Below are 27189 nucleotides of genomic sequence, written 5' to 3' on the forward strand. Positions count from 1 at the left end.
TGTGTGTGTGTGTGTGTGTGTGTGTGTGATGCAGGAGTCTGCACTGTCCTGTTGTTGGAAGACAGCAGAGAGAAAAGTTAGCCTGTACTTGTTCATCAGCTTCTCTCCTAAATTGCCTTCACTTCAAATCAAGGGTAAGCTAAATTTGCCAATTACCTAAATGATTAATTATAATAGCTACTATGGGTGGTGTCAGTTACAGAGCATAATTTTTCCAACCCTCTATTTTTCTGCCTCTTTAATTTTTTTTTTTTTTTAAATAATACTCTAGAAATATTTTGAATTAGGAGCTCTCCAAGTACAGTGATGACTTGGAGACATGCCAGTCTTCCGTTTATGCCATGCTTAATCTAAGTGATTAAAACCCTGCACATTTAAACCCTTGTTTCTCATCTAAATTCTCTACACTGTATAGTTGTTCAAAGTAACTTCAAATGTTAAAAATTCTTATTTCTAGTTATTATGGTCTTACCTTTTAACGATAATTAATGTAACTCGCTTTAAAACATGGTGGTTTAAATTAGGACCTACTAAATTCTACAGCGTTCATTGATCTAGGAAGAAATTACTGTATGGTATTCTCAAAGGATGTTTACAAAACAGAAAAATGGCAACTTTGTTGGCTTCACAGATACATTGACAGCCTGTTGACACTGCATTTAAAGGTATCTTTCCTAATTTGATAAATAACAGTATTCGATTAGAAAACTGGTTAAAGTGTGTCATGATTATCAATTCCTCACCAAAAAATTTTAAATTATTACACCGAAGACACAGTATTTAGTTAATCTCTATGAGTCAGATACCTCTCAAACACTTGCCATTTTGACAACATATCAAATCCCATATAGTTTTTAGAGTCACTTTGAGAGAGTAGTTTGGGGAGAAGAGTTTAGTAAAGCTGCAGCCACGCTGACCCCAGGAGGCAGACGGCTTTAATTGGCATGATTACATTTTAATTGGCATGGAAAAAAATTACAGACAAGGACTTTAACTTCTAACAATAGTAAAATAGAGGGATATGGTTTTTAATATTTCTTTCATCTAAGGTGAACAGTGTAGAATGGAAATACATTAGAATGAAATGTCAGTGGTGCGTACAGTCTAATCTGTGAAATTCTGTCCCCTGTGCTGCATATGACTCTGTCTCGATTGCATATTAAACAACCCTATCAAGGCAGCCATTGGCATCTGCTGCGCTGACACAAATTGTGAATTAAATGAAATTGATGTCCTCTGTCGTATATTTATGAAGACGGACCATTCTCTGAAGTATTCTGTTTATAAAGAATTTATGATTGCAAACTGTTCCAGAACAAAAAAAGTGGCAATAAATTCCTTTTTGTGACCCTAGCCTCCAAGGGCATTGATTTCACCTCCTGCTGCTCCTTTTGTTACAGCATAAAAACAATAGCTAAATCTGGATTCCACTGAGGGTCTTCAAATTATCAATATTTGCACCATGAAAATGCAAGGGTGTTGCCAGGACAGGCTATTTTTCTGTCATGATCTCCTAAAGATACTATTTACAGAGCACTGTGGAGCAGATGAATGTTTGTTGACTTAATTTTATTTGTGTTTTAAAGCGTATTTTTCTAGGTTTAATTTATCATTATAGATTAAATCCTATTGATTCAGTAAAGAGAGTGCTTCTGCCAAAGAGGGAGAAAAGAAAACCAGCTCAAAAACACCTCTATCCCACAGTGCTCAGTCTACATAGGTTTATAATACAGTGAATTGAGGATTATTTTAACATATATATTAAATAATCCACATCCAAAAGGAAAAGCAGGAAATACCTTGGAGCCGAAGAGTTCCAAGTCAGGTGAAATGGACAGCCGAACCTAGTACCTCTGTCCTATCGTTTGAGGAATTGTACTTTGCAGAACCAGTGTGTGTGTGTGTGTGTGTGTGTGTTTATTTATATTTATATATTTCTCTGTACATTTGGCCTCTGAATAAATTCAGGTCTCTACCTCCTGAACACGTTATATAGACAATTTCTTACTGTAAAATTTTCGCCAAGAGAATTCAAATTAATTTTTGTCCAAGATTATGTTGAACTTGGACCAAACCTCCTCCTGGTTAAAGCAATGTCTAAGGAATGAAGTTTTGCATGTGTATCCTCTGGTAGTGGGGATAATGCACTAAATAACCAAACCCCAAAGACACAATCAAGCCAGTCAGAGCTGCATGTCAGTTCTGAGGTACAGGCACTCCCTTGGATCCCCCGTGATGGGTTTTGGGCGAATCGGCTAATCTATTTTTGTCTTGTTTTTGTTTTTCTTCTTCCTTTTTAATCTGATGCATTAGAAAACCCTAAGAGAGAAGATACAGGACACAATGGCAGGCCACAGTGTGTCGGGCCCACGTGACCTGCTCTCTCCTGAAAGCGGAAGCCTGGTAAGGCAGCTGGAGGTCAGGATCAAAGAGCTGAAAAGGTGGCTAAGAGATACGGAGCTTTTCATCTTCAATTCCTGTCTGAGACAAGAGAAGGAAGGAACTAGCGCCGAGAAACAACTCCAATACTTTAAGGTAATAAAAAAACAATCCAAGTTGATAAAAAGCTTTCTTTATGGGAGAGATGAAATATGTATCAAGTACTTAAAGTGTTGTGCTCTTGCATCAGTGTATGGCTGGACCCTTAAATGCTTCCTTGAATTTACAGACCTTATCCACACGTAGGCAAACCTCTATGTATGTCAAAGAAGACCACCAAGCATATCAAATCCACACTGTAGATAGAGGAAGTCTGTGCTGGCCCTGTGTTTGTGCAATGTCTGTAAGAGAGAAGAACTCTGATGAACTAAAAGCAGATTGGCAAACAGGGAAGATAACTGAGGACTCCAAAAGATCTAAGTGTTCCCTAAATAGAGTAACAAAATGTCCTTCCATTAAATTGATGTGGGAAAAACCCATGCTTTAATTGATATCCATAATGCTAACAAAAGAAAACATAATTTCACATATGAAAAAGTCAACCATTCACAGAGAAGAGAAATAAAAGAGATCTTGCATTACAGATGTATTCCATTGTAAACAAACGGTGCTTAATCTTAACAACAGGATCAATATTGTTTTGGTGATTTCGTCCATGGAGAAGCGGACTTCCAGTTTGTTTCTGTTCTTTATGAAGTGTCAACTGATTGAGGTTTAAAAGGCTTTTTAGAATATTTATTTGTGTTTGTGTATGTGCATGTCCATGCGCACTTGCATGAACCCGCATACACCACAGTATGCATGTGGTGGTCAAAGGACAACATCTGGCGGTTGGTTCTTCTGTCACAGGTGTTCCAGGGATTGAACTTGGTCATCAGGCTTGTGGCAAGCGCCTTTACCCGCTAAACTATCTTGCAGGTTCATAGAATGCAATTTAACATTTGAACGTTTTACCTCAATGACCAGAAGAGCCTATGCTATTTCCATAAACCGAAAATAAAAAAGATAATTATTTGGTCTTTGTGTGATCAGTTTGAGGCTTTGGGGTTATGGAATGAATTAGCAGCAAGATGCCTTATAGCATGGAGGATCTTGAAAAGGAGGAAAAGACCAAGTAAGAAGGAAGGAACTTTATGGAGCAGACAAACATTTCTTCTCAAAGTCTTCTAGAAGCAGATTTTATTCACTGGATGCCATCTAGCAATCCATCAGAAAATATAGTCACCTTCTGTTGGCTGTACTTTCTTGCTTACCTTGCTCACTGCTGTAACAAGAGACAGGGCACCCTCAAAGGCAGTTGCCAGTAAACTGCCTGTATCACACCCATAATAGTTGTTTCAGTCAAATACTTCATCTTCTGCCATTGCACTGAAAAGTTCAGATGATCAAGCCACAATACAGGGAGAAAACAGAGTCAGGCATCTGCCTCCATGTCATTTGAGCATAGCATGCATTTTACAGATTAGCTGAACAACTACAGGGGTAGATCCTGCAAAATAATTTTTCACTTCCGTTATATCTTCATTGCCGTTTGAGTGAACTGACCAGTGTCCCCAGCTTTGGAATTAGGTCACATTCTGATTCCATTGGTTGTTTGACAGATGGTCATATTTCTTGCACAATCCCATCATTGCTTGATCACTTTCTCTGTAAAATGGCCTTCTAATGTTATGTATTTTGCAATTACATATATAGGTTACTATTTTTACTTTACGTAGTGAGTTCATTGATGCGGCACAGAAATCTCTTAACAATGTAAGCCCCAAAGTGGAGAAATCAGCAACTTTGTTATCATAAATATCTATCAGCATACGTATGTATTCCCATATTTTATACATGGATGTATATAGATATTAGAAATAAAGTGTTTTTAAGAGAACATGTGCTATAATTATAGACGGAAGCGGGAAGTGCAGTATTTCTGCAGGGGCCTTGAAGGCCAGTAGGTTCGATCTCCAGCTTTATGTCATGCCAATAGCATCTAGGCCTAAGTAACACATTTTAAAAGTGTGAGAGGGAAATAAGGAGAAGATGAGGTTGGGGAAGAAAGAAGGAGAAAAGGAGAGAGGAGGAGGGAGAAGAGGAGGGAACAAAGGAGGGAACCGGAAACACCAGGAAGTGGACTTTGGACTTAAGATCATTTCAGCATTCTATCTTTCTGGGTCACTGCATCACTAACCTACTCAGTGTTTACTCAGTATCCCAAAGTGGCAGAGCAGTGCCTCTCCAGCACACCAGGGGCTGCCACATTCTCTCCCCCATTTTATTTCTGTTCTCCAATGATGTGTCTTTGCAGTGATTTTAAGTGTCACTATCTGTTGAGTTATCTGTGTTTACACCCCAGTCTCTCTTATTTTTTAAAGCTATTTTTAAACCCTATAATAATTACAGAGAATCACTTATCCTAAAGAAAACACAAAAAACCTTAATCAATAATATAAACTGACTCTGTGGTTCCTATCCACATCCTAACCCTGCCTCCTTCCACTAAGGCAATCAGGCTCCCAAGCCCAATATTCATTCTAGAATGCTCCCTATAGTTAAATTGAATTCCTTAATGTTAGTTGCATTTCATTTTATTACAAAGATATTCATGCTGTAAGCTACTGTCTAGGACTTCCTTCTTCATTCACGATTATAATGCAAAGATCATTCACAGTGTTGGCTGTGGTAATAATGTGCTTCCTTTGAAAGCTCTGTGTCTCCATTTTGAATATGTAAATATATCTCATTTAATCCTAACAGCAGACCTATGAATTAGCTATGAGGATCTTGATTTGGGATATAGGAATCAGAGGCACAGGGAAGTTAAGTTTTGTGTGTCCAAGGTCATCTTTAATGAGCAATGTAGCATTATACTGAAATCCAGGGCTGTCTGGCTCTAATGATCTTTGGATGAATTACTGTGTAAAATTGATCTTAACTGATATTTCCTAAGTGTTCTTCCATATCAGGTGATTCAAAGGGAAGGACAGGACAGAAATACATTTCATCATTTCTTTATTGTAGCCTTTTTACCCTCTTCAGTTTTTACCCCCCAAACCATAGCTTTAGCTATTGTACATAAGATGTGTGTATGTCAAGGTTAGTTTGTTATTGTTGCTGTTGTTGTTGTTTTTCTCTTTCGGTGTCCTTTGCTATGTGCCATCTTTTAAGCTGAAACTCTTCAAACCTTTGGAGATCATGGAGCCCTGATGTGTTTTCTTTATGACTTGAAAGCAGACCTTCTTCTCTTTATGATGCTAGGATAGAGCATAGTTCTTTTGCATGCTTGACAGCTAGCTGTTCTACAGCTGAGCTAAGTTCCCAGTCTTAAAATTGGCCATCAGGAGTCTGGGTAGACAAGGATCTGGTGTAACACTCTTTTTGTTGTTGTTTTCTTTTGAAGAAAAAATTTATACATATCTGTTGGAATAAATATATTTCATAGCCAAGATTTTAATATTTATAAGCTATTTGCAAGTTTTTCCTCAGTACTTCTTGTATAATTAATCAAGTGTTCTGGGCCTTACCAGATTCGTTGGAAGAACAGAATCAAATGTTTGTAATTTGGTATAAAAATGTAATAGTGTGTATGATGCCTCAAAAATCATAATTTTAATAAGCACACACAGAATAAAAGCTTTTGCTTACAAGAAGTCTAAAGCAAACATGCATTAAAATAACTCAGGTCAGGGAGGGAGGGATGAAAACACTTGTGGAGGAGCATGCTCTGCCTTTCTGCTGGGTCCCCGCATGTCTTCTACCTTCGCTGGCTACACAGAAGACACCTTAAACCGCCAGGTCTTCTCTCTATGACTTGTCATTCTCTGAAAGCACGAGGCTTTACTGATTCCCCAGCGCATGATCTGGAAGACAGAAAGGTGCTATATATGAAGGATAAAGTCCATCCCTTTGTAGACAGATCTGTTCCCTACTCAGATTGATAGGAGACAAGAAAAAAGATCTGGATTTTAATGTTTCCTTGGGGGAAAAAAAAGAGAGAGAGAGAGAGAAAGCAATTCTAGATTTTTTTTTTTTTCTGTAAGGCAGTGGGATGGTTTGAATTTGCTTGGCCCATTAGGAAGTGTGGCCTTGTTGAAGTAGGTGTGGCCTGACTGGAGGAAGTGATTCACTGTGTAGGTGGGCTTTGGAGGGCTCTAGAGCTCATGCTCTGTCCAGTGAGGACGAGAGACCCTTCTGAGTACCTTCGGAAGACAGTCTTGCCCTGGCTGCACTCAGATCAAGATGTAGAACTCTCAGCTCCTTCTCCAGCACTATGCCTGCACACTGCCATGCTTCCTGCCATGATAATAGACTGAACCTCTGCAACTGTAAGGCAGCCTCAATGAAATGTTTTCCTTATTAAGAGGTGCCGTGGTCATGGTTTCTCTTCGCGGCAATGAAACCCTAACTAAGACAGGCAGTAATTGTAGTAGATGAGTGATTAGACAGAAAAGAAATTCTATACAATGAAGATTCCAGGCACAGGAGAGGGGTGTCATGAAGGGAAGAATCCAAAGCCTTAGGCTAGAAATGTAAAATTATTGAGGACTGAACACACTTTTACAAGAAAGCTTGGGAGCGCATGTCGAGGACTTAATGAGGCCAACTGGCAAAGGGCCCTTACCACTCAGAGAGTGTAACATCAATGCCATTGGCTAGAAGGCACTGCCTTTTAACCATAACTCTTCAGAGAGAAAAGAATATAATTACTTAATCATATGTTCCTTGTATCCCAAAAACCATATTCATTTATTCTAAAGACTCTAAATTAGGAACAAATTGTCTATTACCAGTGAAAGAAACCCACAGCATTGGCCTAGACCCAGCACCAGCCTGGGAAGGGGAATGAGAGTAGGCCTGCTACAATGCTGTCACCAAGAAGGGGACATGAAAGAAATGGACCTCAGCATTTAATGTTGTAGATTTGCATAGCAATTTAAGTCTGACCAAGCCCTTTCATGTTTGCTACTAATTACCTTCTTATATGTGCACTTATTTATTTTTATGAATGAAGAACTTGAGTTGTAGGAAATAGATGTGACTTGAGTGTACACACAGACAGCAACAGGGGGAGCAAAAGCAATGCTCTGTGCGTGCGACTTCCAGGACTTACCCACTGTGTCACTCATTTGTTTTCTTCCTAAAGCGCTTTTTTTTCACAAAAAACTAAGTAATATAATCTGTCAGTTACACAACTGATGCTAAGGTCCAAAAGCAGCCACACACAATACATTAAATAATAGATGTTGGCTGTGGTGGATTCATTTTAACACTCTTTATAAAAGCAAGCAGTAAACTTGATTTGTCTCAAAGGCCATATTTATCTGACCATGTGTTAGATTTTACCAACTACCAATGTGGAAATGGCTGCTTCTAAATGCCTAAGAAACAGAAACCAGGATGGAGAAATAGCCATGGATGCAAGAACCTGGTTCAAATCCCCAGCATCTTTATGAAAGGTTCACGGTAGCTTTCCATCAGCAATCCCAGAGATAAGGGTGGGAACAGAGACTGTAGGGGGCTCACTGGGCCTCCAATTCCATTGAGAAAGGCAAACTCAGGTTCACCGAGAGACTGCCTTCAGGGAATAAGGCTGCGAGTAATAGAGCAGCACGGTGATGTATTCCTCACGCATACACACATACATGTACCTGCTACACACACACACACACAGAGAGAGAGAGAGAGAGAGAGAGAGAGAGAGACAGAGACAGAGACAGAGACAGAGACAGAGACAGACAGAGAGACAAAGAGACAGAGAGAATATGGCCATAGCATTATACTATAACCACAACTTATTCTTGTTGAGTGTTTATACTCATGTTGCCATTTCTAAGTGTTTTTGTCTGCAGTTGCTTACTTATTCCTCATCACCCTCCTGAGGCGGGTAATGGGGTTTGTTACCCCCTACTTATAGAAGATAGTATTGAGATGGGATCTATTACTCTATATTCCATATCCTGTCTCTAAATACTCAATGACCAGCTATGATATTTTGAATGTGAAAGATCCAGCAACACCTGGTGGTGGTGTTTTAAGAGGCTGCAGAGTCTTTAGGAGATGGGCTTTAGCTCCAAGAAGGGAGTCAGCAAAGGCAGCCCTGAGTGTACAGCCTAGCCCAGCCTTATGTTCAGTCCCCGATTCTCCATCCTTCCACGCAGGAGCAAGCACACTCATGGTACTGCAGCCATAGTCTCAAGCAGTTCCCACCAGCATGCTTTCACTGCCGAGACAGGTGGAAGCTTTGATCATTTTCTGTAATAGACACTTCTTCCTATCCAGTGTTTATTCACAGAAATGAGAAAATCAGTTAATACACATAATGAAAGGAAATTGGTGTCAATGTTTTATGTCATGGGAATGAAAAGTTATGGAGTAGAGCTTATAAAAGGATTTAAGGTTAACTATGAACTGTATCACTCTTTCTATCTGTAATCTCTGTAATCAAGAGACTGAGTCAGGAGGTTTACAAATTTGAGGTCAACCTGGGCAACACTGTGAGACCCTGTCTTAAAATTTCCAAACAGAACAACACCAAAGAATCAAACAAATGAAGAGACAGACCAAAACAAGAAATACTACTGTTGCATAGCAGTTTCCTCCTAGATAAAGCCCTCCATCTTGGAGTGAAGTTAATTAAGATGCAGGATATTCCAAGAGAAGACAAGGCATTCCATCATCTGGGGAAGTTTATTAATTACAAGAAGCAAACAACCCAAAGGCTTCAGGAAGTTCCTAAAATTGACTGGCTTCTCCAGGTTCTCCCTCCCCAGGCACTTTAAGTAAGTAATAAGAACTGCTAAGAGATACTGTTGGACAAACCAAGCTCTCTAGAAGAAGATGAACTACCTAAAGAGGTTCAGACCAATTGTGCTCCATGAAAGAGCACTCTCCAACATCCAATCCTAATAAAATTCACTTTAAATTATTCAACCACTATGGAAGAAGTCAGTATGCAGATTCCCTAGAGAAAAAACAAAATACTAAAACAAGAAAGATAATATAATAAAATTATACCACTCCTGTTCTAGAATCATGAGATTAAAGCCAACATGCAATAGTAATTTGAAAATTGCATGTCTGTGTTAATTGTGACATAGAATCAGCCTAGGTACCGTCAGTGGGTGAATGGACAAAGAAACATCCCAAAGTGTTTTTTTTTCAGCCATAAAGAAGAGCAAAATAATGTCATGTAAGGGAAACGGAAGCAACTGGAGATCCTGTTGAGTGAACTACACAATTATCAAAGACAAACACCACATATTTTCGCTCATATGCAGAATCTAGACTTTATAAAGACATGATAATAGAAGAAGGATGAAACAGAGAATGAGAGTGGAGAACTAATGAATGAGCATAGAGGAGGCTTGGGAAGATGATTGCAATCAAAGTACATTTACTCGTGAATGAAAATGATGAAATGAAACCAATTTATTTTTACAATTAATATACACTAACAAAGGAAATAAATATCACTAAACAGACCTTGGGAATAAAAAGAAGACCAACATAATTGAGACATTTTGGGAAAATTCTTTATAGCTACTCTAAGTATCCTAAATGGCACTATGAGTAATCTCATTTCCTGTGAGCCTCAAAAGTCAAGCTTAAAAAGAGAAGGAGAGAAGGGCTGGAAAGATGGCTTAGCAGTTAAAAGCACCAACTGTGCTTCCAGAGGTCCTGAGTTCAAATCCCAGCAACCACATGGTGGCTCACAACCATCTGTAAAGGGATGTGATGCCCTCTTCTGGTGTGTCTGAAGAGAGCAATGGTGTACTCATATATAAAATAAATAAATAAATCTAAAGAAAGAAAGAAAGAACGGAAAAGAAAAGAAAAGAAAGGAAAAGAAAAGAAAAGAAAAGAAAAGAAAAGAAAAGAAAAGAAAAAAGAAAGAAACAGGAGAGAATATTTGCAGTATATGGAGAACTGGCCATGGTTCTTACTGCTGCCTGGGTCATCCTGAGACACTGGCCCGAGTCATCCTGAGACACTGACCCAGGTCATCCTGAGACACTGGCCTGGGTCATCCTGAGACACTGGCCTGGGTCATCCTGAGACACTGGGCTGGGTCATCCTGAGACACTGGCCTGGGTCATCCTGAGACACTGGCCTGGGTTATTCTGATGCTCACTCCTCTAATGATACTATGGACAACGCTGTGAGAATCTGTGTTCAATAAGACCCAAAGCAAGCCAACATTTCAAACCAAATGCCACGGTGAAGGTTTGATTCTTTCAAGGGGCTTAGATATATTTTAGAATCATAATATTAGCCACATGTGCTAGTCAAAAAAACCAAAACAATATATGCTCATTAAAAATGTGTCAGATTTTCTATCACATATTAAGAACTCCTGCTACTTAATACCATAAAACAGTTTTAGTTGGATACAGTCTAAAAGGGACTTGTGAAAAGAACTGACTGATTAAAGTTGAAACCCAATGATAGAATTAAGTAAATTCTGTTCATAATAGTAATCTTTTGAGGCGCAGTCTAGATCGTCCAAGCTAGCCCCACTTGTTATGTATCCAAGAGTGATTTTAAACTTCTGACCATCTCGCCTATGCCTGCTGACAGTCGGGATTATGCGTGTGTTCTGCCATGCTTATCTCAGCCAAAGAAAACTTTACAGGTAGTCTTAGTGTATTTTTCTAAAGTAAATTGATGCGACAGGAGATCACCATATTAAGCATGATAAACCAGATCCAGAAAAAGGAAAAACACACGTTTTCTCTCATTTGTGGATCCTAGATTTTATATCATTACAAAAATCAGTGTGTGTGTGTGTGTGTGTGTGTGTGTGTGTGTGTGTGTGTGATTTTGTATGTGATTTTGTCTGTGTGGGGTGGGGGAATGAAAACAGGTACAGGTAACCCCAGTCACAAGGGACCAGACACACTCTTCTGGCCTTCTCAGGTACCAGGCATTCATGTGGTACATAGATACGTACATATTCCGTTAAAATACCCAGACATATAAAAATAAGTAAATAAAAAGAAAGATATGCATTATAAGTCTCAATATTGTAACTATCCGCATTATGAATACTGAGAAACTACCTTTAATAATTTTTTACCTTTTAATTTTTATCTTTTAATCATTTCTTTTGTTTTTTGAGATCATAATACAGTTGCACCATTTCTGCCTTTTTCTCCCTTCACACACTCTCCTACTGTCCTCTCTGATGCCTTTCAAATTCATGGCCTCTTTTTCTCATTAATGGTTGTTCATGACATACATGTATACAGATACATATTCCTAAATACATAAATACATCCTGCTCAGTTTGTAAAGTACCTGTGTGTATGTTTTCAGGGCTTGTTTTCAGTAACGGGTTGGTGAGCTTTTCCCTGGGTGAGACTGTTTCTTCAGCTCTCAGCATCTCTTAGTTGCCCATAGTTCTTTGTGTAGTGTTGAAACCTTGTATCCTTTCTCCCAGTCATTTGACATATCTATTGCTATTGTCATAGTTCAGCTAATATTTAGGCAGTCGTGTTCTTGAGAAGTTTTGGGTGTAGCTTTTGACATTTCTAGGAAATACAGTCTCACAGCAAATTCCCTGATCCTCTGTCCCTCTGAACAATCTTTCTGTCCCTCCTTTTTCCCCCCAATGTTCTCTGAACCTTAGGTGAGGAGCTGTTTTGTAGATGTATCCAATGGGTCTGGGCTCCACAACTCTGCATTTTGATTGGTCATGGTTTTCTAAAATTGTATCCATTTATTGCAAAGAGAAGTTTTCTTTTTTTAAAAAAGATTTATTTATTTATTTATTTATTTATTTATTTATTTATTTATTTATTATATGTAAGTATACTGTAGCTGTATTCAGACACTCAAGAAGAGAGCATGAGATCTCATTACGGATGGTTGTGAGCCACCATGTGGTTTCTGGGATTTCAACTCAGAACCTTCGGAAGAGCAGTTGGTGCTCTTAACCACTGAGCCATCTCTTCAGCCAGAGAAGTTTTCTTAATGAGAAACTGAAGACTTCTCTGTTCGGTATGAGGGCAAATATTTAGACTATAGTTAGGGATTATGCTGTGAACATGTACATTTTAAGACATTTATGTGTTGAAACATTGAAGAAATGATAAAGCAAGTCTTTTGGAGTTTCAGTAACTTTGGTTGAATTTAAAATTAAACGTTCTTATTGAATTGTCTGATATCTTCCATTGCTTCATTCACTCTTTCATTGTTCCTTTATAATTGATCAGTTTATAGTATCAAGTACTACAAATAGGTTCTCTTATTTGTTTACATTAAGATCTTGAACTTTTGGTTATCTAACCTCCAGTGTGTAATTTCCCTTTACTTGACATTCTTTGTTTATATTTTGATTTCTAGTTTTAAAGGATTCTCTCTCGTTTTTGCATTCTATATCACTGCAATAGCCATATTTTCCCACTGGTAAATTTATTTAATTATAGATGATGCCATGTAAGTCCTCTAAACATCACTTCTAGCTTGACACAGACTTCCGTTTGATGTAGTCAGTTCTGCAGAGGATTATGTCGCATCCCCACTGAGATGATTCATGAAGAAGGAAAGGCATCTTTTGTACCAAAGATGCAGGGCTATTGCCTCTGTCATCATGGTGGCAACCTTACTCCTTGGCTCTACAATCTTTGCAAACTCTTATCTTTAAATTTTGAAGACTGATTCTGAAAGTCAAGGAGGAAGTAGTCTTTCCCATCATGAAGTCTAGCCTATATGGCTGTATTGATAACATGAATATATTTTATTGGTTTTATAAGTCACCATGATCTTGTTTGAGTCATCTCTACAATGCAAAGAATCCTACCAATAAACTGTTAGTGCAGAAACAAAAACATTGAATAGGCCTATAAAAAAAATCAAAGATGGAAAACTGGATTAAAATTAATGATGAAGCTGATAAATAAACCCAGCTTGCTATTCCTGTGACTTCAAGTCCCTTACCCCTCTCCCTACATACACAGGCACATATGCAGGTTTGCATGCACACACACACACATATGGCTTAGGATATCCATGTCTGTCCTTGTTACCCATTTTGTTATTTTAAGTAAGTTTATTACACTTTGCATTCTTAACAAATGTGGGTGCACATCTTCCAATAAGCAAACCAAGTCTGTTCCTCACCCTTTCTTGATTAGGGCCACTGATCATCCCTGGCATTCCATTCCTTCATAACCTCATGCGATAAGTAGTCATCAAACACCTACCATGCCACAAGGACTAGGATGTGTGTTTGCAAAACATGAAGCATACAGTGTTGTCATGTTTAAACATGTTGGAGCGTAGAGTGTTGCTTGTAGACACTTTAGTGAACTGGAAGCCTTGTTAAACTCTTTGCTTTACTTACAGGGTTGTGAATGAACTAAGAGGCAAAAACATTGAGCTTTGTTTCCATATATGCCCGAGTTTTCACTGTTGTTAACGTAGCTAAGATTTGATTGTTAGCTACCAATGTGTATTCTAGTAACACAATTAGATCTTTTTTTCATATGTTCAAGAACTCCTTCTTAGCACTGTATTGCAATTTATAATAATTTTCAAAGTAGGGCCCCAATCAGCTGGCTCAGCCTGTCAAAACACGTCCTGGCAAGCCTGATCTGAGCTGTGTCCTTGGGATACACATGGTAGAAGGAGAAAACTGATTATCATATGCTGCCCTTTTACCTACATACAAGCACCATGGCATGTTTACACACACACACACACACACACACACACACACACACACACACACGCATGCACACACTACACTGTAAAGAAACATTTAAATTATTTTTCTTTTAATTTTTCAAAACCATATGTGTGTGGGTGTTTTGCCTGCATGTATGTATGTGTACCACTTGCATGCTTGGTGCCTGTGGAGGCCAGAAGATAGCATTGGGTCCCTTGGAACTAGAACCAGACATGGTTGTGAGTTGCCATGTAAGTGCTAGAAATTGAGCCCAGTTCCTCTGGAAAAAGAACAAGTGCTCTCAGCAGCTGAGTCATCTTTCTTACTCCTATACAGAAAAATTTAAAGTCTATTTTTGCTTTCACTTACTTACCTAAGATTCCTGGTAAAATTCTTTTCTATTTCAGAAATACCTTGCTTTTAGTGCTTTTAAAAAAATATGTGTATAAAGTACTTTGATCAAATCTCCTCCCCATCTCTTCCCCTCCCTTATCCCTCTAACCATTTTTCCTCCCATCTTCATTGTGTCTATCATATCATATCATATCATATCATATCCATCTATCTATCATTTGTGTATATGTGTTTGTGTCTGTCTGTCTGTCTGTCTGTCTGTCTGTCTGTCTCCCAATACCTACTGAATCTATTTAGCGTTGTCTGAGTGTCCACAGATGTGGGACCATCTGTTGGAACATGAGCATCTTCTCGGGGTCTGCATCTCTGAAGCCACAGCTCCTCAGAAAGGGGTGGGGCTTTATGAGCTCATCCTCATATTCATGCTGGGACTTTGATTAGCTTGATCTTGAGCAAACCTTGTGCCCGAAGTCCCAGCCACTGCAAATTCATGTGTGCAGCTGTGCTTTTGTGTGCCCTATGTCCCGCTCTATCACTCTCATATTATTCCCTTGAGACTGGGTCTTTCCCTGAACCTGAAGCTAGGCTAGTGGCCAGCAAGCCCCAACCATCCTGTCTCTACTCCACCCCACACTGATACAAGACTTTCAGCAAAAATACACTGTTTTCTCTTGGGCTAATTTGTTGTCTTTGACTAATATCAGGAGTATGTTGCTTAATTTCTATGTATGAGGTGTTCTTTTCCTATTTCTAATTTCTTATGTTACACCCAAAAGTTAGTATAAAGGCATTTGTCCAATTTCAGATTGCTTCAATTGGCTGAGAGTTGTTTTCTGGTGTTTCTGTGTACTTGAGTACATGGTCTGTTGCACATCACTGTGGCCTTTCATGTAACTCAAGTCTACTCTACTCTTACTGATTTTCTGTCTGGACCTTTCCACTGTTAAAAGGGGGGTACTGAAGTCTGTGATTGTTGATATATTAATATTTCACATTTCATTTTTGTTACGTTTTGCCTATATGTTTGGCTATTTATAACTGTTACATCCTTTTGGGCAATTAACTGTTTTTATAAAGTGGCCTTGGGTCACTTGTCACAGTTTCTTACTTAAGATCTGTTTTGTATGAAGTACCTGTAGACCTTCTCAGTCCTCTTACATCAATGTTTTCAAGATTGGTCTCTTCCAACCGTTCACTTCCTTCCTTTTGTGTGTTTAAAGTTACAGTGAGTCTTCTGTAGGCAGCAAATTGTTGCATCTTGTTTTCCTTAATCTGTTTGGCCACCTTGCCTTTAGGTTAGATAATTTACATTTACACTAATTATTGATATAGGTATCCACTCGCTGCTCCTCTTTTCTCATTGTCTGCTTTGTTTTGTTTTTAATTGTTTTGCTGTTCCTTTGACTCCTTCTTTCTTGTTGTCTTCCTCTGTGACGTGCATTTTGTAATGGTTTGCACGGATTCCCTTTTCTGAATCTTTTATGTCTGCTATAGGTTTTTCTTTGTTATTGGCATAAAGCTCAAACAAACATTTCAGTTACAGCGGCCTACTTTTAAATGATAATTTTGTTCCCATATTAAAAAAAAATGACACATTTTAAATTCTCCCACATTTTGTGTTGTTGACATAGCTAGAAATAAGTTTGCGGTTGCAAAGAAAGAGACTACCACTCCAATTACAGCGTCTCAACACGACAAAATTATCTCTGATCAAAAGGGTGCCCTACACACAGGAGGGAAGAGTGAGCTCTCGGAGACAGGGGTTTGGCAGATGGTGACTGTATCTTTTCCTTATTGGCTGGGGTCCAACCTCACAGCTTTTTTTGTGTGTGATTGGCTAGTCTCAGAAGAATCAGTTCAAAGAAAATGAAGGAAAGTGGGGAGGAGCTGGTCAGTCATCAGGGAATGCAGCAGGGGAAAAAAGACTTTATAGGGTCGGGGCGTTAAGTCATTTTCATAAAAGTTTTACAAAGTGAGGGAGAAGTAAGAAGAGTTAAATTCTTTGTCTTAAGCAAAAGTTTTACAGTGTTTGACGGAAAAGACTAATATTTAATGCTTCTTAAAATGTCACAATTTATATCTTTGACATAATTTTCAATTACCGACCAAATCATTGTAGCTATAGTAAATTTTAGGTTTTGTCATACAATTTATATTAGAATTAGAAATGAGTTGCCAAAGTAGTTAGATATTCCTAATTTGAGTATACTCTGAACTTTACAGCAGATTTTATGCTGTCATATGGTCTAGCATTGCTACCACCTTTTAATTTTAACTTGAAGATCCCCCTGTAGCATTCAAATAAGGTAACTGTACTGGTGTTAAACTACTTGGCTTTTGTTTCTAGAGCCTGAGTCCCTAAGGTCAGGCTAACCCTGGACCTGAGTGCTCTGAGATGAGTTCTGCTGCTCAGGTTCTTGTGACTATGTGGAAGTTAGCCTATGCTGTGAAGAGTCCAGAGCCGTGGAAACATCCCGATCCAGAGTCCATTGGGTCCACCCAATCCTAGAGCAGTCCTGTAATGTGGGTTCACAAGAGGTCAAACTGGAGCTAGAATGTTGGGGTAGACCAGGGTAGAGTAAGACCCGGAGTGTCCTAGAGTGACCCTGGATCTTGAGTCTGTTGGGACCGCTAATGCTTTGGGTGTCAGCTCAGGACCTGTGCCTACAAGTGCTTGTCTAGACTCTGGGTTAGCATATGTGAGACCATGGTGCTAACATGGAACCTATGCTAAAATAGCTAGTCTAGGCCAAGGTAGACATGAAATATATGTCCTTAGATACCTCTCTGAGACAAGAGCAGTGGTGCTGACCTGTGGTCTGGGCCTCTAGGAACAAACCAATGCCAGAGGCTGTGGTGCCGAGGGTCCCTGGTAAAGCTGGAGGTTAACTTCACTCTCATTCCTCCTAGCACACAGTGTTTCTCTATGGCATATTGATTAGGTTAAGGGGAACAATGAGACTGACCATGAGAATCTGTCCTTACTTTGTGTATGTGTGTGTGTAATACAAGTGCTATCATCTCTCACCAGTTTTTCTTAGCCTTATGTTCATATTCTTCTTAAATGATAAACATATTCTTAAAAAAAATCAGTTTCTGAGAATTCCAGAATGAAGGGATTCTGGTATTTATTCTGGTATTTGGAAATAAGAATTAGTTTAAGGTTATTCTGAAAATGTGAAAGGAGTTTTTTTTTTTTCTTTTTCATTTATTGAACACTGCATGTGTCAAGTCCTATCTTGGGTCCTAGACAAACAGGAAACAATCCATACTTCTCTTAGAACATATAACACATGGTCTACAGTGGGATACAGATGAGAAAGCAGGCAGATGAGATCTGCCATATGATTTGATAGGCACTAACGTGGTGTGTGTATGTACCTAGGACACTTCTAGGAGGTAACTGTTCCCCTGAGAGGAAGCAGAGAAATTCAGAGTAAGTGACTGTTTTCCCTCATAATTTTAGATGTTTTCTTTAAAATATTTTTTATTCATTCTTTGAGAATTCCATGCAATGTATTTGCCATAGTCACTGTTCTATTATTGTGAAGAGACATCGTGACCACGGCAACTCTTATAAAAGAAAGTCTTTAACTGGGGCTTGCTTACAGTTTCAGAGGGTTAGTCCATTATCAGCATGTGAGGAAGCATGGCTGCGCACAGGCAGACATTGTGCTGGCAAGGTAGCTGAGAGTTCTATATCCAGATCTGTAGGCAACAGCAAGAGAGGAGGAGAGAGGGAGAGAAACAGAGAGACAGAGAGATGGAGAGACAGAGACAGAAAGACAGACAGACAGATGGATGGACAGACCAAGAGAAACTTGGCCTGGCATGGGTACAATACCTCAAAGCCCACTCCAGTGACACGTTTCCTCCAACAGGGCCATCCCTAATCCTTTCCAAATAGTGTCATTCCCTGATGACTAAAGCCTTAAAATGTATAAAGCTATGGGGGGGGGGGGCTCACTCTTATTTAAAAGACCACAATATTTTCCATTTATCCTCTCCCTCCCATTAACTCTTTTCACATTCATTCCTACTTCCCCACAGATAATTCTTTTTGAAAAATTAAGTTTTCATTAAGTACAGCATATAATGGGTATCTTCATGGCACATTCATATATCTATCATTGTACCTTTCTCTTCTTTGTTCTCCATGACCCTTATTAGACCTGCCTCCTATGGTCCTCTTCCTACCCTGAATTAGTTCCAGTCTGCATTTCTCATATATACCACATATGTCTAAGTTCTGTATATGAGAAAGATATACTTGTAGGCATATATTTTTTGTCCCCATTATCCTCACTTATCTTTCCCAGGCCCCTTTCTCCTCCACATAAGTGACTCTACACTGAGTTCTGTAATAAGGCAAGGTCTGAATAGCATATGCATGTGTAGAATTCTAGAAAGAAAGAAAAAAGAAGAAGAAAAATTTCTGGTGGTTCTGTGTACTTACTTTTTACTAAACTCTGAATTAAAAGGACACTATAGTATGTGCTATTAGAGAGGAACAACCTTGATTTTGTTTTACAACAATGTAGTCAATACCTTGGACTCAGTAAATCTTCAACAAGGGCAGAATGAGCTATAGCACTTCACCCTTAGATGAGATCCGAGAACACCTCCCTCTACGCCTTATTCCAAAGAGAGAAGCCAAGCCTCTGATGTAGTCAGTGACTCTCTCAGGACCCGACAACCAGAGCCGTACTGGAGCCTGGGTCTCCTTAATTTCAACTTAGGCCCCAATCCAAAAGTTCAAGCCAGTGTGGCTTTTTGTAGATCATCACGTATGTTTCTGCAATATTCAAATTGCTTTAGTTTTTTTGTAAACTATGCGTAAGAAGCCTATCTGATTTGACAAATAGAAATAAAAGGATCTTCACAAAGGACATAATGATTAATAGGGGATTTAGAAATGCTTACTACAGATACTGAGTGCTACTCTAAATAGAAGTAAACATATGATGCACACCAAGGGTCCCCTGGCATCGGAACTCAGAGATTTACCATCATGACCCCCAACAGCTTCTACTTTCAGAGGCTGTACTCTTGGGAGCCCACGCCAGCATAGAGTGTGCTATCATTTTTCACTTTGCATTTGTGTTGCAGCTCCGTATGAGGCGCTTAAAGAGCTTTAGAGACATTAGCTCATTAATCCTCCCGAAACTTCCCTAAGATCCAGCTGAGACATAAATCATTATTCTATCTGAAGAAAAAAACATTTTTTGTTCATTTTACTGATACTCTAAATTGTTGGTTAATCCTGAATTATACACTGCACATGTAGAATACCACATATTCTCTTCTCCAATAAAATTTTTTCTTTCTTCTTAGAATTTGATTTCATGAGGCTAATATAAAAATAGAATGATAGGTCTCATGTTGAAATCACCTCTTAGAATCATAGATTAGGAAGTGGCTTGGCTATTAAGCTCGGTCTGTACTTTTTTCCTAAAACATCCTTTATTGTCCTTCGTCCATGACTAGGAAACATGATTTTGAGGAATTGGAGGGAAATTTCATGATCTATTCTGTGTCCTATCGGCTGAGAACACCAAGAAAGCCAATGAGCATCCATTCAACCATGTCACCCTCATTCCCAATAAAATGCCAGTGCAACGAACTTCAAAGCTTTATCAACAAAGCAATGGAAGTGAAAGCTTTTCACTTTCCTGTGTGTTGCTTAGGCAAATGGCTTTCACTGTGAAGTTATTTAGAGTTAGACTTTGAAGATGCTAGAATATCATCATAATGTCTAGAATCTGAAAGTATTGAGAGGTGGCTTTCTAGAGATGGCCACAGTATACATGTGCTAGATAGGGTCTCTATGGCTATGATATAAACCATGACCAACAGCAACTTGGAGAGGTGTGGTTGTCTGGGTGAGAGTGGCCTCCAGAGGCCCGTATGTTTGAATACTTGGCCCCTAGTTGGTGGAACAGTTTGGGACGTGCGGCATTGTTGCAGAAGGTATTGCACTGGGGGGGTAGGTTTTGAGGTTTTCAAAAATGATACCATTCCCACATATCCTCCTTGCCTTCTGCTTGTGGACCAAGACGTAAGCTCTCAGCTAGTGCTCCAGCGCCATGCCTGCTGGCCTGCTGCCATGTTCCCTGCCTTGATGATCATGAACTTAAACCCTCCCAATCTGTAAGTGTCCCCCCCCCCCCGCCAAAGCTCTTCCTTCTGTAAGTTGTCTTGGCCATGGTGTTTCATCATGACAATAGAAAAGTAACTAAGACTTTTCTTCCTTGGTATCAGGAAGTAGGTTATTGCTGTGATGGGCCTGTCTTTGCTGTACTCTTTCTTTAGAAAGATGAGGAAGACTTTGGAACTTTGGAATATGAAAGCTGTTGAATGCTGTTAGCAGGGCTTAATGAGCCATCATAGTAGGAGCTTGGAGGAGAGCGATGTGGACTATGCAGGCCCAGCTTAAGAAGTTTCAGAGGGGAAGAATATCATCAACCATGTCAGAGACCACTCTCCTCATATTTTGTCGAAGAATCTGGCTATTTTCTGCTCTTGTCCTAAAAATCTGTCTGAAGCTAAATTGAAAGGTTTTAAACTAATTTCATTGATAAGAGGAGATTCTGTCGACTCTGTCCTGCGTTTATTAGTAATTGCTCTTATACAGAGCTATGGTGTAAAGGAACAAGTGAAGAAAAAAAAGAAATGCAAAATGTGCAGTTTGAGGAGAGAAAAAGCCGGAGGAAATTTAATGTTGGTGTCAAAGCTTATGCTGAATGAGATAAGAGAAACCTGATTACAAATGGAATAAAGGGACTGGGGGTAAGACCCTACCTGGCTAAGCTTATAACTTATAAAAAGGAAAGCTTATGTAACAAACAAACTAACAAAAAAGCATGGGCAAATGTAACTCAAGGAGAAAGCCAGGTTCTACTCCAAGCAGACAGCTGAACTTAGAAGCATCGGCCCCAAGGTTCTGGCTTTAGAGTCGTGAGTGGTACAGGTGTCAAGGGGTGGTGGAATCTTCCTCTTAGGCCAGGTGTGTGGAAAGGGAGGCCTTGCATGGAGGCCTGGAGTAGCTACTGTTGAAGCTATAGAAATGAACCCTGAATTGCACCGGAGACCCCAAGATGTTGGAGATACCAGGGCTAAGAAAAATATGTCAAACCAAGCTGCAGACAGGGAGGGAAACCATCCCAAGAGAGAGAAGTGTGTTTCAGTCAGCAAAGCTGAGAAGGCAGAGTCATCTAAGCCCTTTCACATCAGACATGGAACTATAGGATTCTAAGCTTGCCCTGGTCAGGGTTTGGTTTTGCTTTGGTACAACTTTTCCTCATGCTCTCCCCGTTTCCCCTTCTGTAATGGTAATGTATATTCTGTGCCACTGTACGTTGGAAGTGTGTTATTTGCCTCTTTGATTTTACATGAATTATAGTTATGAGATTTTCTTTACTTTCATAAGAGACTTTGAATTTTAAAACTGTTGAGACTGAAAGACTACAGGGATTTTGGTAGTTGTACTAAATACATTTTGCATTATATGGTCATGAGCCTGTTGGAGGCAGGGAGTAAAATGGTAGTTTGAGTGGAAATGGCCCCCATAAGCTCATGCGATTGAACATTTGTTACCCAGTTGATAGAACTGTTTGAAAAGGATTAGGAGGTGTGGCCTTGCTAGAGGAGGCATGGCACTGGGATGGGCTTTGAGGTTTCAAAAGCCCAGCCATCCCCAGTTACCACTCTCAATTTCATGCTTATGGATCAAGATGTAAGGTCTCAGCTATTGCTCTAGCCCTGTCCCTGCCTTCCTGCTGCCATGCTTTCTGCCATCATGGTCATGGACTCTAGACATCTGAACCTGTAAGACAATGCTTTCTTTTAAAAATTTTCCATGGCCATGATATTGCATCAGTAGAAAAGTGACTAAGACAGAGGAAAGGGCTTATTTCACCTTATACTTTCAGGAATCAGTCATTGCTGTGGGAAATCAGGGCAGGAATTCAAGCAGGGCAGAAACCTGAAGGCAAGAGCTGATGCAGAAGCTATGAAGGGACACTGCTTACTGGCATACTCCTCACAACTTGTTCAACCTGCTTTCTTAAAGTACCCAGGACCACCACCCTAGAGGAGGCACAGCCTACAGTAGGCTGGGCACTCCCACATCAATCATCAGTCAAGAAAATGCCTCACAGGCTTGCCCAAGGGTCAATCTGATGGAGGTATTTTCTCAACTGAGAATACTTTTTCTGAAGGACCATATCTTGTGTCAAATTGACATAAAACTGGCCATCATAGGACATTATCCCTAAAAAGCCAACAAAAGTGAAAATAATAAGGGCATAATAAAAGTTAAAGAAGTTAATACTATAATACCTCTATAATTCCTCATGAAGGATGACACCTACATTGTAACTTATTTAATTGATAGTCAAAGTTTATTTTATAATATTTTCAAAGAGGCTACCATAGTATATTTTCCCTAAGTATACACTTATATAATACTGGTGCCAGAATATGTTGGAAGGTAAAAGATAAGTTTCCTTTCAGAGGAAGATTATCAAGGGGGCATATTTTGTAATTTACTTAAAGGGACAAAACTGGTCTTTGCTGAACCAGGAGGCTATCCCCAGATGTGATTTCTTCCTCATTCCAAATGGCTTCTCAAATATCAAATGAATCCCTCCTTTGTGGTTAGACAACGTATGCTCTTTTTGGCTGCCAACACATCGAAATGGAATATCTCTCACTCTATTTGGATAATATAGCCTGTGTATTTGGTTCTTCTTGGAGGAGCATGCAGAAAAGATATGTGGTGGCTCTTCCAAGAGGAAAGTAGGTTCCTTTAAAAGAAAGCTTAATTTTATTTAACAGAGGTTTCTGGACTTCTGTACTCTAATTTGTTTTAGTTGTTAAGGTAAATAATGTAGTTCTTACATTTTATTTTTCACAAGGTTCTGAGATGTTTTTAACTAATCAGTCATAGTAATTTATAAGTAAGCTAAAACTTGCCATCTCTCTACCACCTTACATAATAAATGGAGTCTATTTGGTTTTAGCTATAAGTTAATATTTCCAAATGATCCCAAGAGTGCAGTTGATATTACTATGTTTCTGAGAATACTGAAAACTGGATTAAAACCATTAAATTTTTAAAATACACTGGGTTTCTACCTCAGATGCAAAGTAAAAAGCTAATAAGAAAATTAGAAATAGTCCAAACTAACATGGAAATTGTCTGTTTAATTTAGATGTGCTAAAAATAACTTGGGGTCTGGAGTCTAAAGATGCTGTCTCTACCTCTGTGCCTGCAGGTCAAAGAGGAATAGAGGATACAAAGGAGCTTTTCTATTGTGGAATTTTTCTCCCCTCCACAACTTTCCCTTTGTTAGTGTTTCCCAGCTCTACTCCCCCTTCTTTGTCAGTTTACCATTTGAGTTCTTAAATCCCTTTATTCCCCACCAGTAGGCTTCTGAAATGATAAAACTGCTGTTCTCAAACGTTAATTCCTAGATGGTGTACACCAAATGACATTAAGTCTGTGGTGACTCCAATGGTGTCTTCATGAGATGCAACATCGAAGTCTAAAATGTGGGGCTTTGTACAGGGAAGGACTAGTGAATGGTCAACTGTCATGTGGATGGAACAGGAAGGAAAGTACTGTGCCTCAGGGCTAAGCAAGATACAAAGGGAAATAGTCTGTCTCTCATGAGTCCGGTTGCCATTGTGTTCCATGTTTTCCCCCAAGAATGTCTCTTGGCTTGCATGGTCCACATGTGTGCCAGCTCTCCTCCTGGATACTATACCATTCTTTAGGTATGGCCTCTATGATGACCCTCTCTGTCACAGAGTTTGCTAACTAGGTGTTTAGTGCCAGGTCACTTGCCACACAGCATTCTTTCCTCCTTCCCCTCTAGACTGCCTTGGGTATCCTTTGACCTAAAGATCTGTTAAAAAGAAGAGATGATTTCATGTAGCTGGGATCTAAAGAGAATGAGAGAAGAAAGTCACCTCCCTCCATCCAGAACTGCCTAGATTGTTTCCCATCGAATCAACATGACAGGAAGCCTCGGTGGGCATTGTAAATAAATCTCAAAATACAATTATGTAAAAATCTATTATAATTACTCCCTCTCTGCTTACGAAAGAATGGCTGTGGGAGTGTGTCTGGTGTTCTAATGGCTAAGTTTCATATACACCCTGCACTCTCCCCCCCACCCCCCACCCCCGATTGCTAAAAGTTTCCTTTTTGTAATTGCAGAATAGTTTAGCATCTTAACAATAATGGACATGTTTTTAAAAGATTATTGCCAAAAGTGCATTCTTTATTCCAGGGAGACTCTGTAATAGATACTAGCATTTTTAGTAATGATACAGGCAATCTGTAAGCTATTACAGTTTCCTTTAGAGTAACTTAATCTTCATATTGTTTTGTATGTCTAGAATTTTAATAGTGTTTTTAATTTAGAAAAGGAGGTTTATAACATATTACTAATTACATGTGAATATGAACTAAATACACAACTACTGAATTTTATTCTTAAAAACAAACATATTTAAAAAGTACTTAACCTAGTGTAAAGAAAGTAACAACGAAATTAAAGAATGCCACATAGGAAGAACACAGTGAGGGTTAGCATTTTGTAGAACGCTTGAATTATTTTGATCGACAACTAAAACATTAAGAGGAATAAAGATGGTCCCTTCTAACTAATATTAGTATCTTTTATAACAAATGGAAAAATGATTTACTAAACATAACTATGCATATTTGTTCAAGACTTAGTAACACCATCCATCCAATGGTCTCCAGGAAGTTACAGCAATAATAGTACCCCTGGTATCCCTTAGTGATTCAGATTGATTAGTAAGCATGCTAGATAGCAAAACCACTTGAGATCATTTTCAGGTTAAAAAGCCAGGCCCTGGATAGAAGGCTACCCCTGGCTTTTCTACTGGGCAGGTGAAAGAACAGAGGGGAGATGGCTTTTCTTAAAAATAAAAGTAGTTACTGGAAATACTTTTATTTTATATGGTTCTAAGACACGAATGAGTATCTGCATCTTAAATTATCGTCCATGATTTCAACACTCCTTGGGCACAGCACCCAGCTCCTCTCCAAGGAGCTGGCAGAGATGTGCTTGGTGAGCTGATTCGGGAAACTTTAGTACTATTTTTAAAAATCTAGCTTTTATATTAAACAAACCACTTTGCTATTTTGAAAGGAGTTATAATCTACTTAAAACTGTCATTCTCTGTTTCTGACTCGCAATTAGATGATATTTCCAAAATGTCAGACCAAGACTCTGTTTCTTCCATCACCATAATTGAATGTGACAGCCAAGATATTATATCAATACCTTTTCCATAATTAGCAATAAGGATCCTGCCAAGGGTTAACTAGAAAAGTTTCATAAACATTTTTCTACAAATGGTCCTGAAGGCAGTATTATGCTTTTAAAATCTGCTAATGTAGCAAAGACTTGTGACAAGCAGAAGACGAATCTATGGGGAGAACTGTTTGGCGAGAAGAGTTTTGTGGTGTGTGATGTATGTTATGCAAATGGGCTTATTAGGACTCTCATCTATTTTATTATTGGTGACCAATTTAATAGAGGCATTTAAAAAACAATATTTCTGCCTGACTCCTAGAAGTGAAGAAGATACATTGATATAATTGAGAGCAAATGATTGCGTGTCGTGCCATTTAATCATGTCATTTTTCAATTGCTATTTTTTTGCACTCCACTGCATGCTTATAGAATATTTAGCTTCAGTATAGATTGAGTCCCAGAGTTTGCAACTGAGCTTGACTCTCCATATTGGCTAGCATTGTTTTAGAAATTTGGAATCAGTTAAAACACTCAGACATCAATTATTTTATTTTGTTTAAAATATGTAAATCATCAGTCACATGTCATTTGCAATGCTTTAAGTTTTGTCTACTTTGAATAATTATTTATACTTCTAGGATGCAAATTTTCATTTGCAGACATTTGGCCAGGATGGAGATGTCAGGACTCAAAGAACTATTGACCCTTTGTGAATGTTGATAATTATTTATATAAAGGAAATTTTCTATCTTTGTTTAGTCTCTTCTTTATCATTTGTATAATATACATCTTTCTCAGAAAATGAAGTACTTTCACTATGGAATTAAATATGAAGTTCAAGAGACAAGAAGTTGTCTGCTTGGTTCTGCTTGGTTCACTGGTTTGTCTCAGACACTTAAAACAATGTCCATTGTAATAAACGTGTCATACATATTTGTTTAATTAAGATTTGTATTTTTCCATCAATGCTATTAAAACCACCCTAGGTTCAAATGTGGTATATTTGACACATTTTTATATGTCTTAAGGCTTCCAAATAAGTAAAAGATTGGACTTCTAAAGGATGGAGGTTGTTGGCTTTCTTAACACTAGCTTTATGCTTGTAGTCACTTCTGGTTAAAATCCTAGGGCAGGGCCATTTGGAAATATAGAGATCTTACAAGTTGATGTAGTGATCTTACAAGCAATCAAGCTTTCTTCTTAAATGTCATGATTTTTCCTAAATCAGTTTTCAATTCCACCGAGCTGACTGAAAGTGCCTATTGTCATGCCTGGTGATCCGAGTCCAGGCCCCTTAATGGATGTGGTGTAGGAAAAACTGACTCCTGCAAGTTGTTCTTAGACCTCTACACACATACAATGGTACACACACACACACACACACACACACACACACACACACACACAGAGAGAGAGAGAGAGAGAGAGAGAGAGAGAGAGAGA

At 38.8% G+C, this 27189-nt stretch overlaps 1 protein-coding gene across 5 annotated transcripts in view; it reads left to right on the forward strand.

Annotated features, from left to right (window-relative positions):
- The window catches only part of Akap6 (A-kinase anchoring protein 6), a 432548-nt gene that overhangs the window by 352553 nt on the left and 52806 nt on the right, over positions 1-27189 (forward strand). For all 5 annotated transcript variants that reach the window (XM_021201844.2, XM_029540880.1, XM_029540881.1 and 2 more), the window contains one exon: positions 2314-2535. In XM_021201844.2, coding sequence (XP_021057503.1) covers positions 2314-2535 — 222 coding nt within the window. The remainder of the gene's footprint in view (positions 1-2313; positions 2536-27189) is intronic.

Source organism: Mus pahari, chromosome 7 (genome assembly GCF_900095145.1).
Source record: "Mus pahari chromosome 7, PAHARI_EIJ_v1.1, whole genome shotgun sequence".
NCBI lineage: Eukaryota > Metazoa > Chordata > Mammalia > Rodentia > Muridae > Mus > Mus pahari.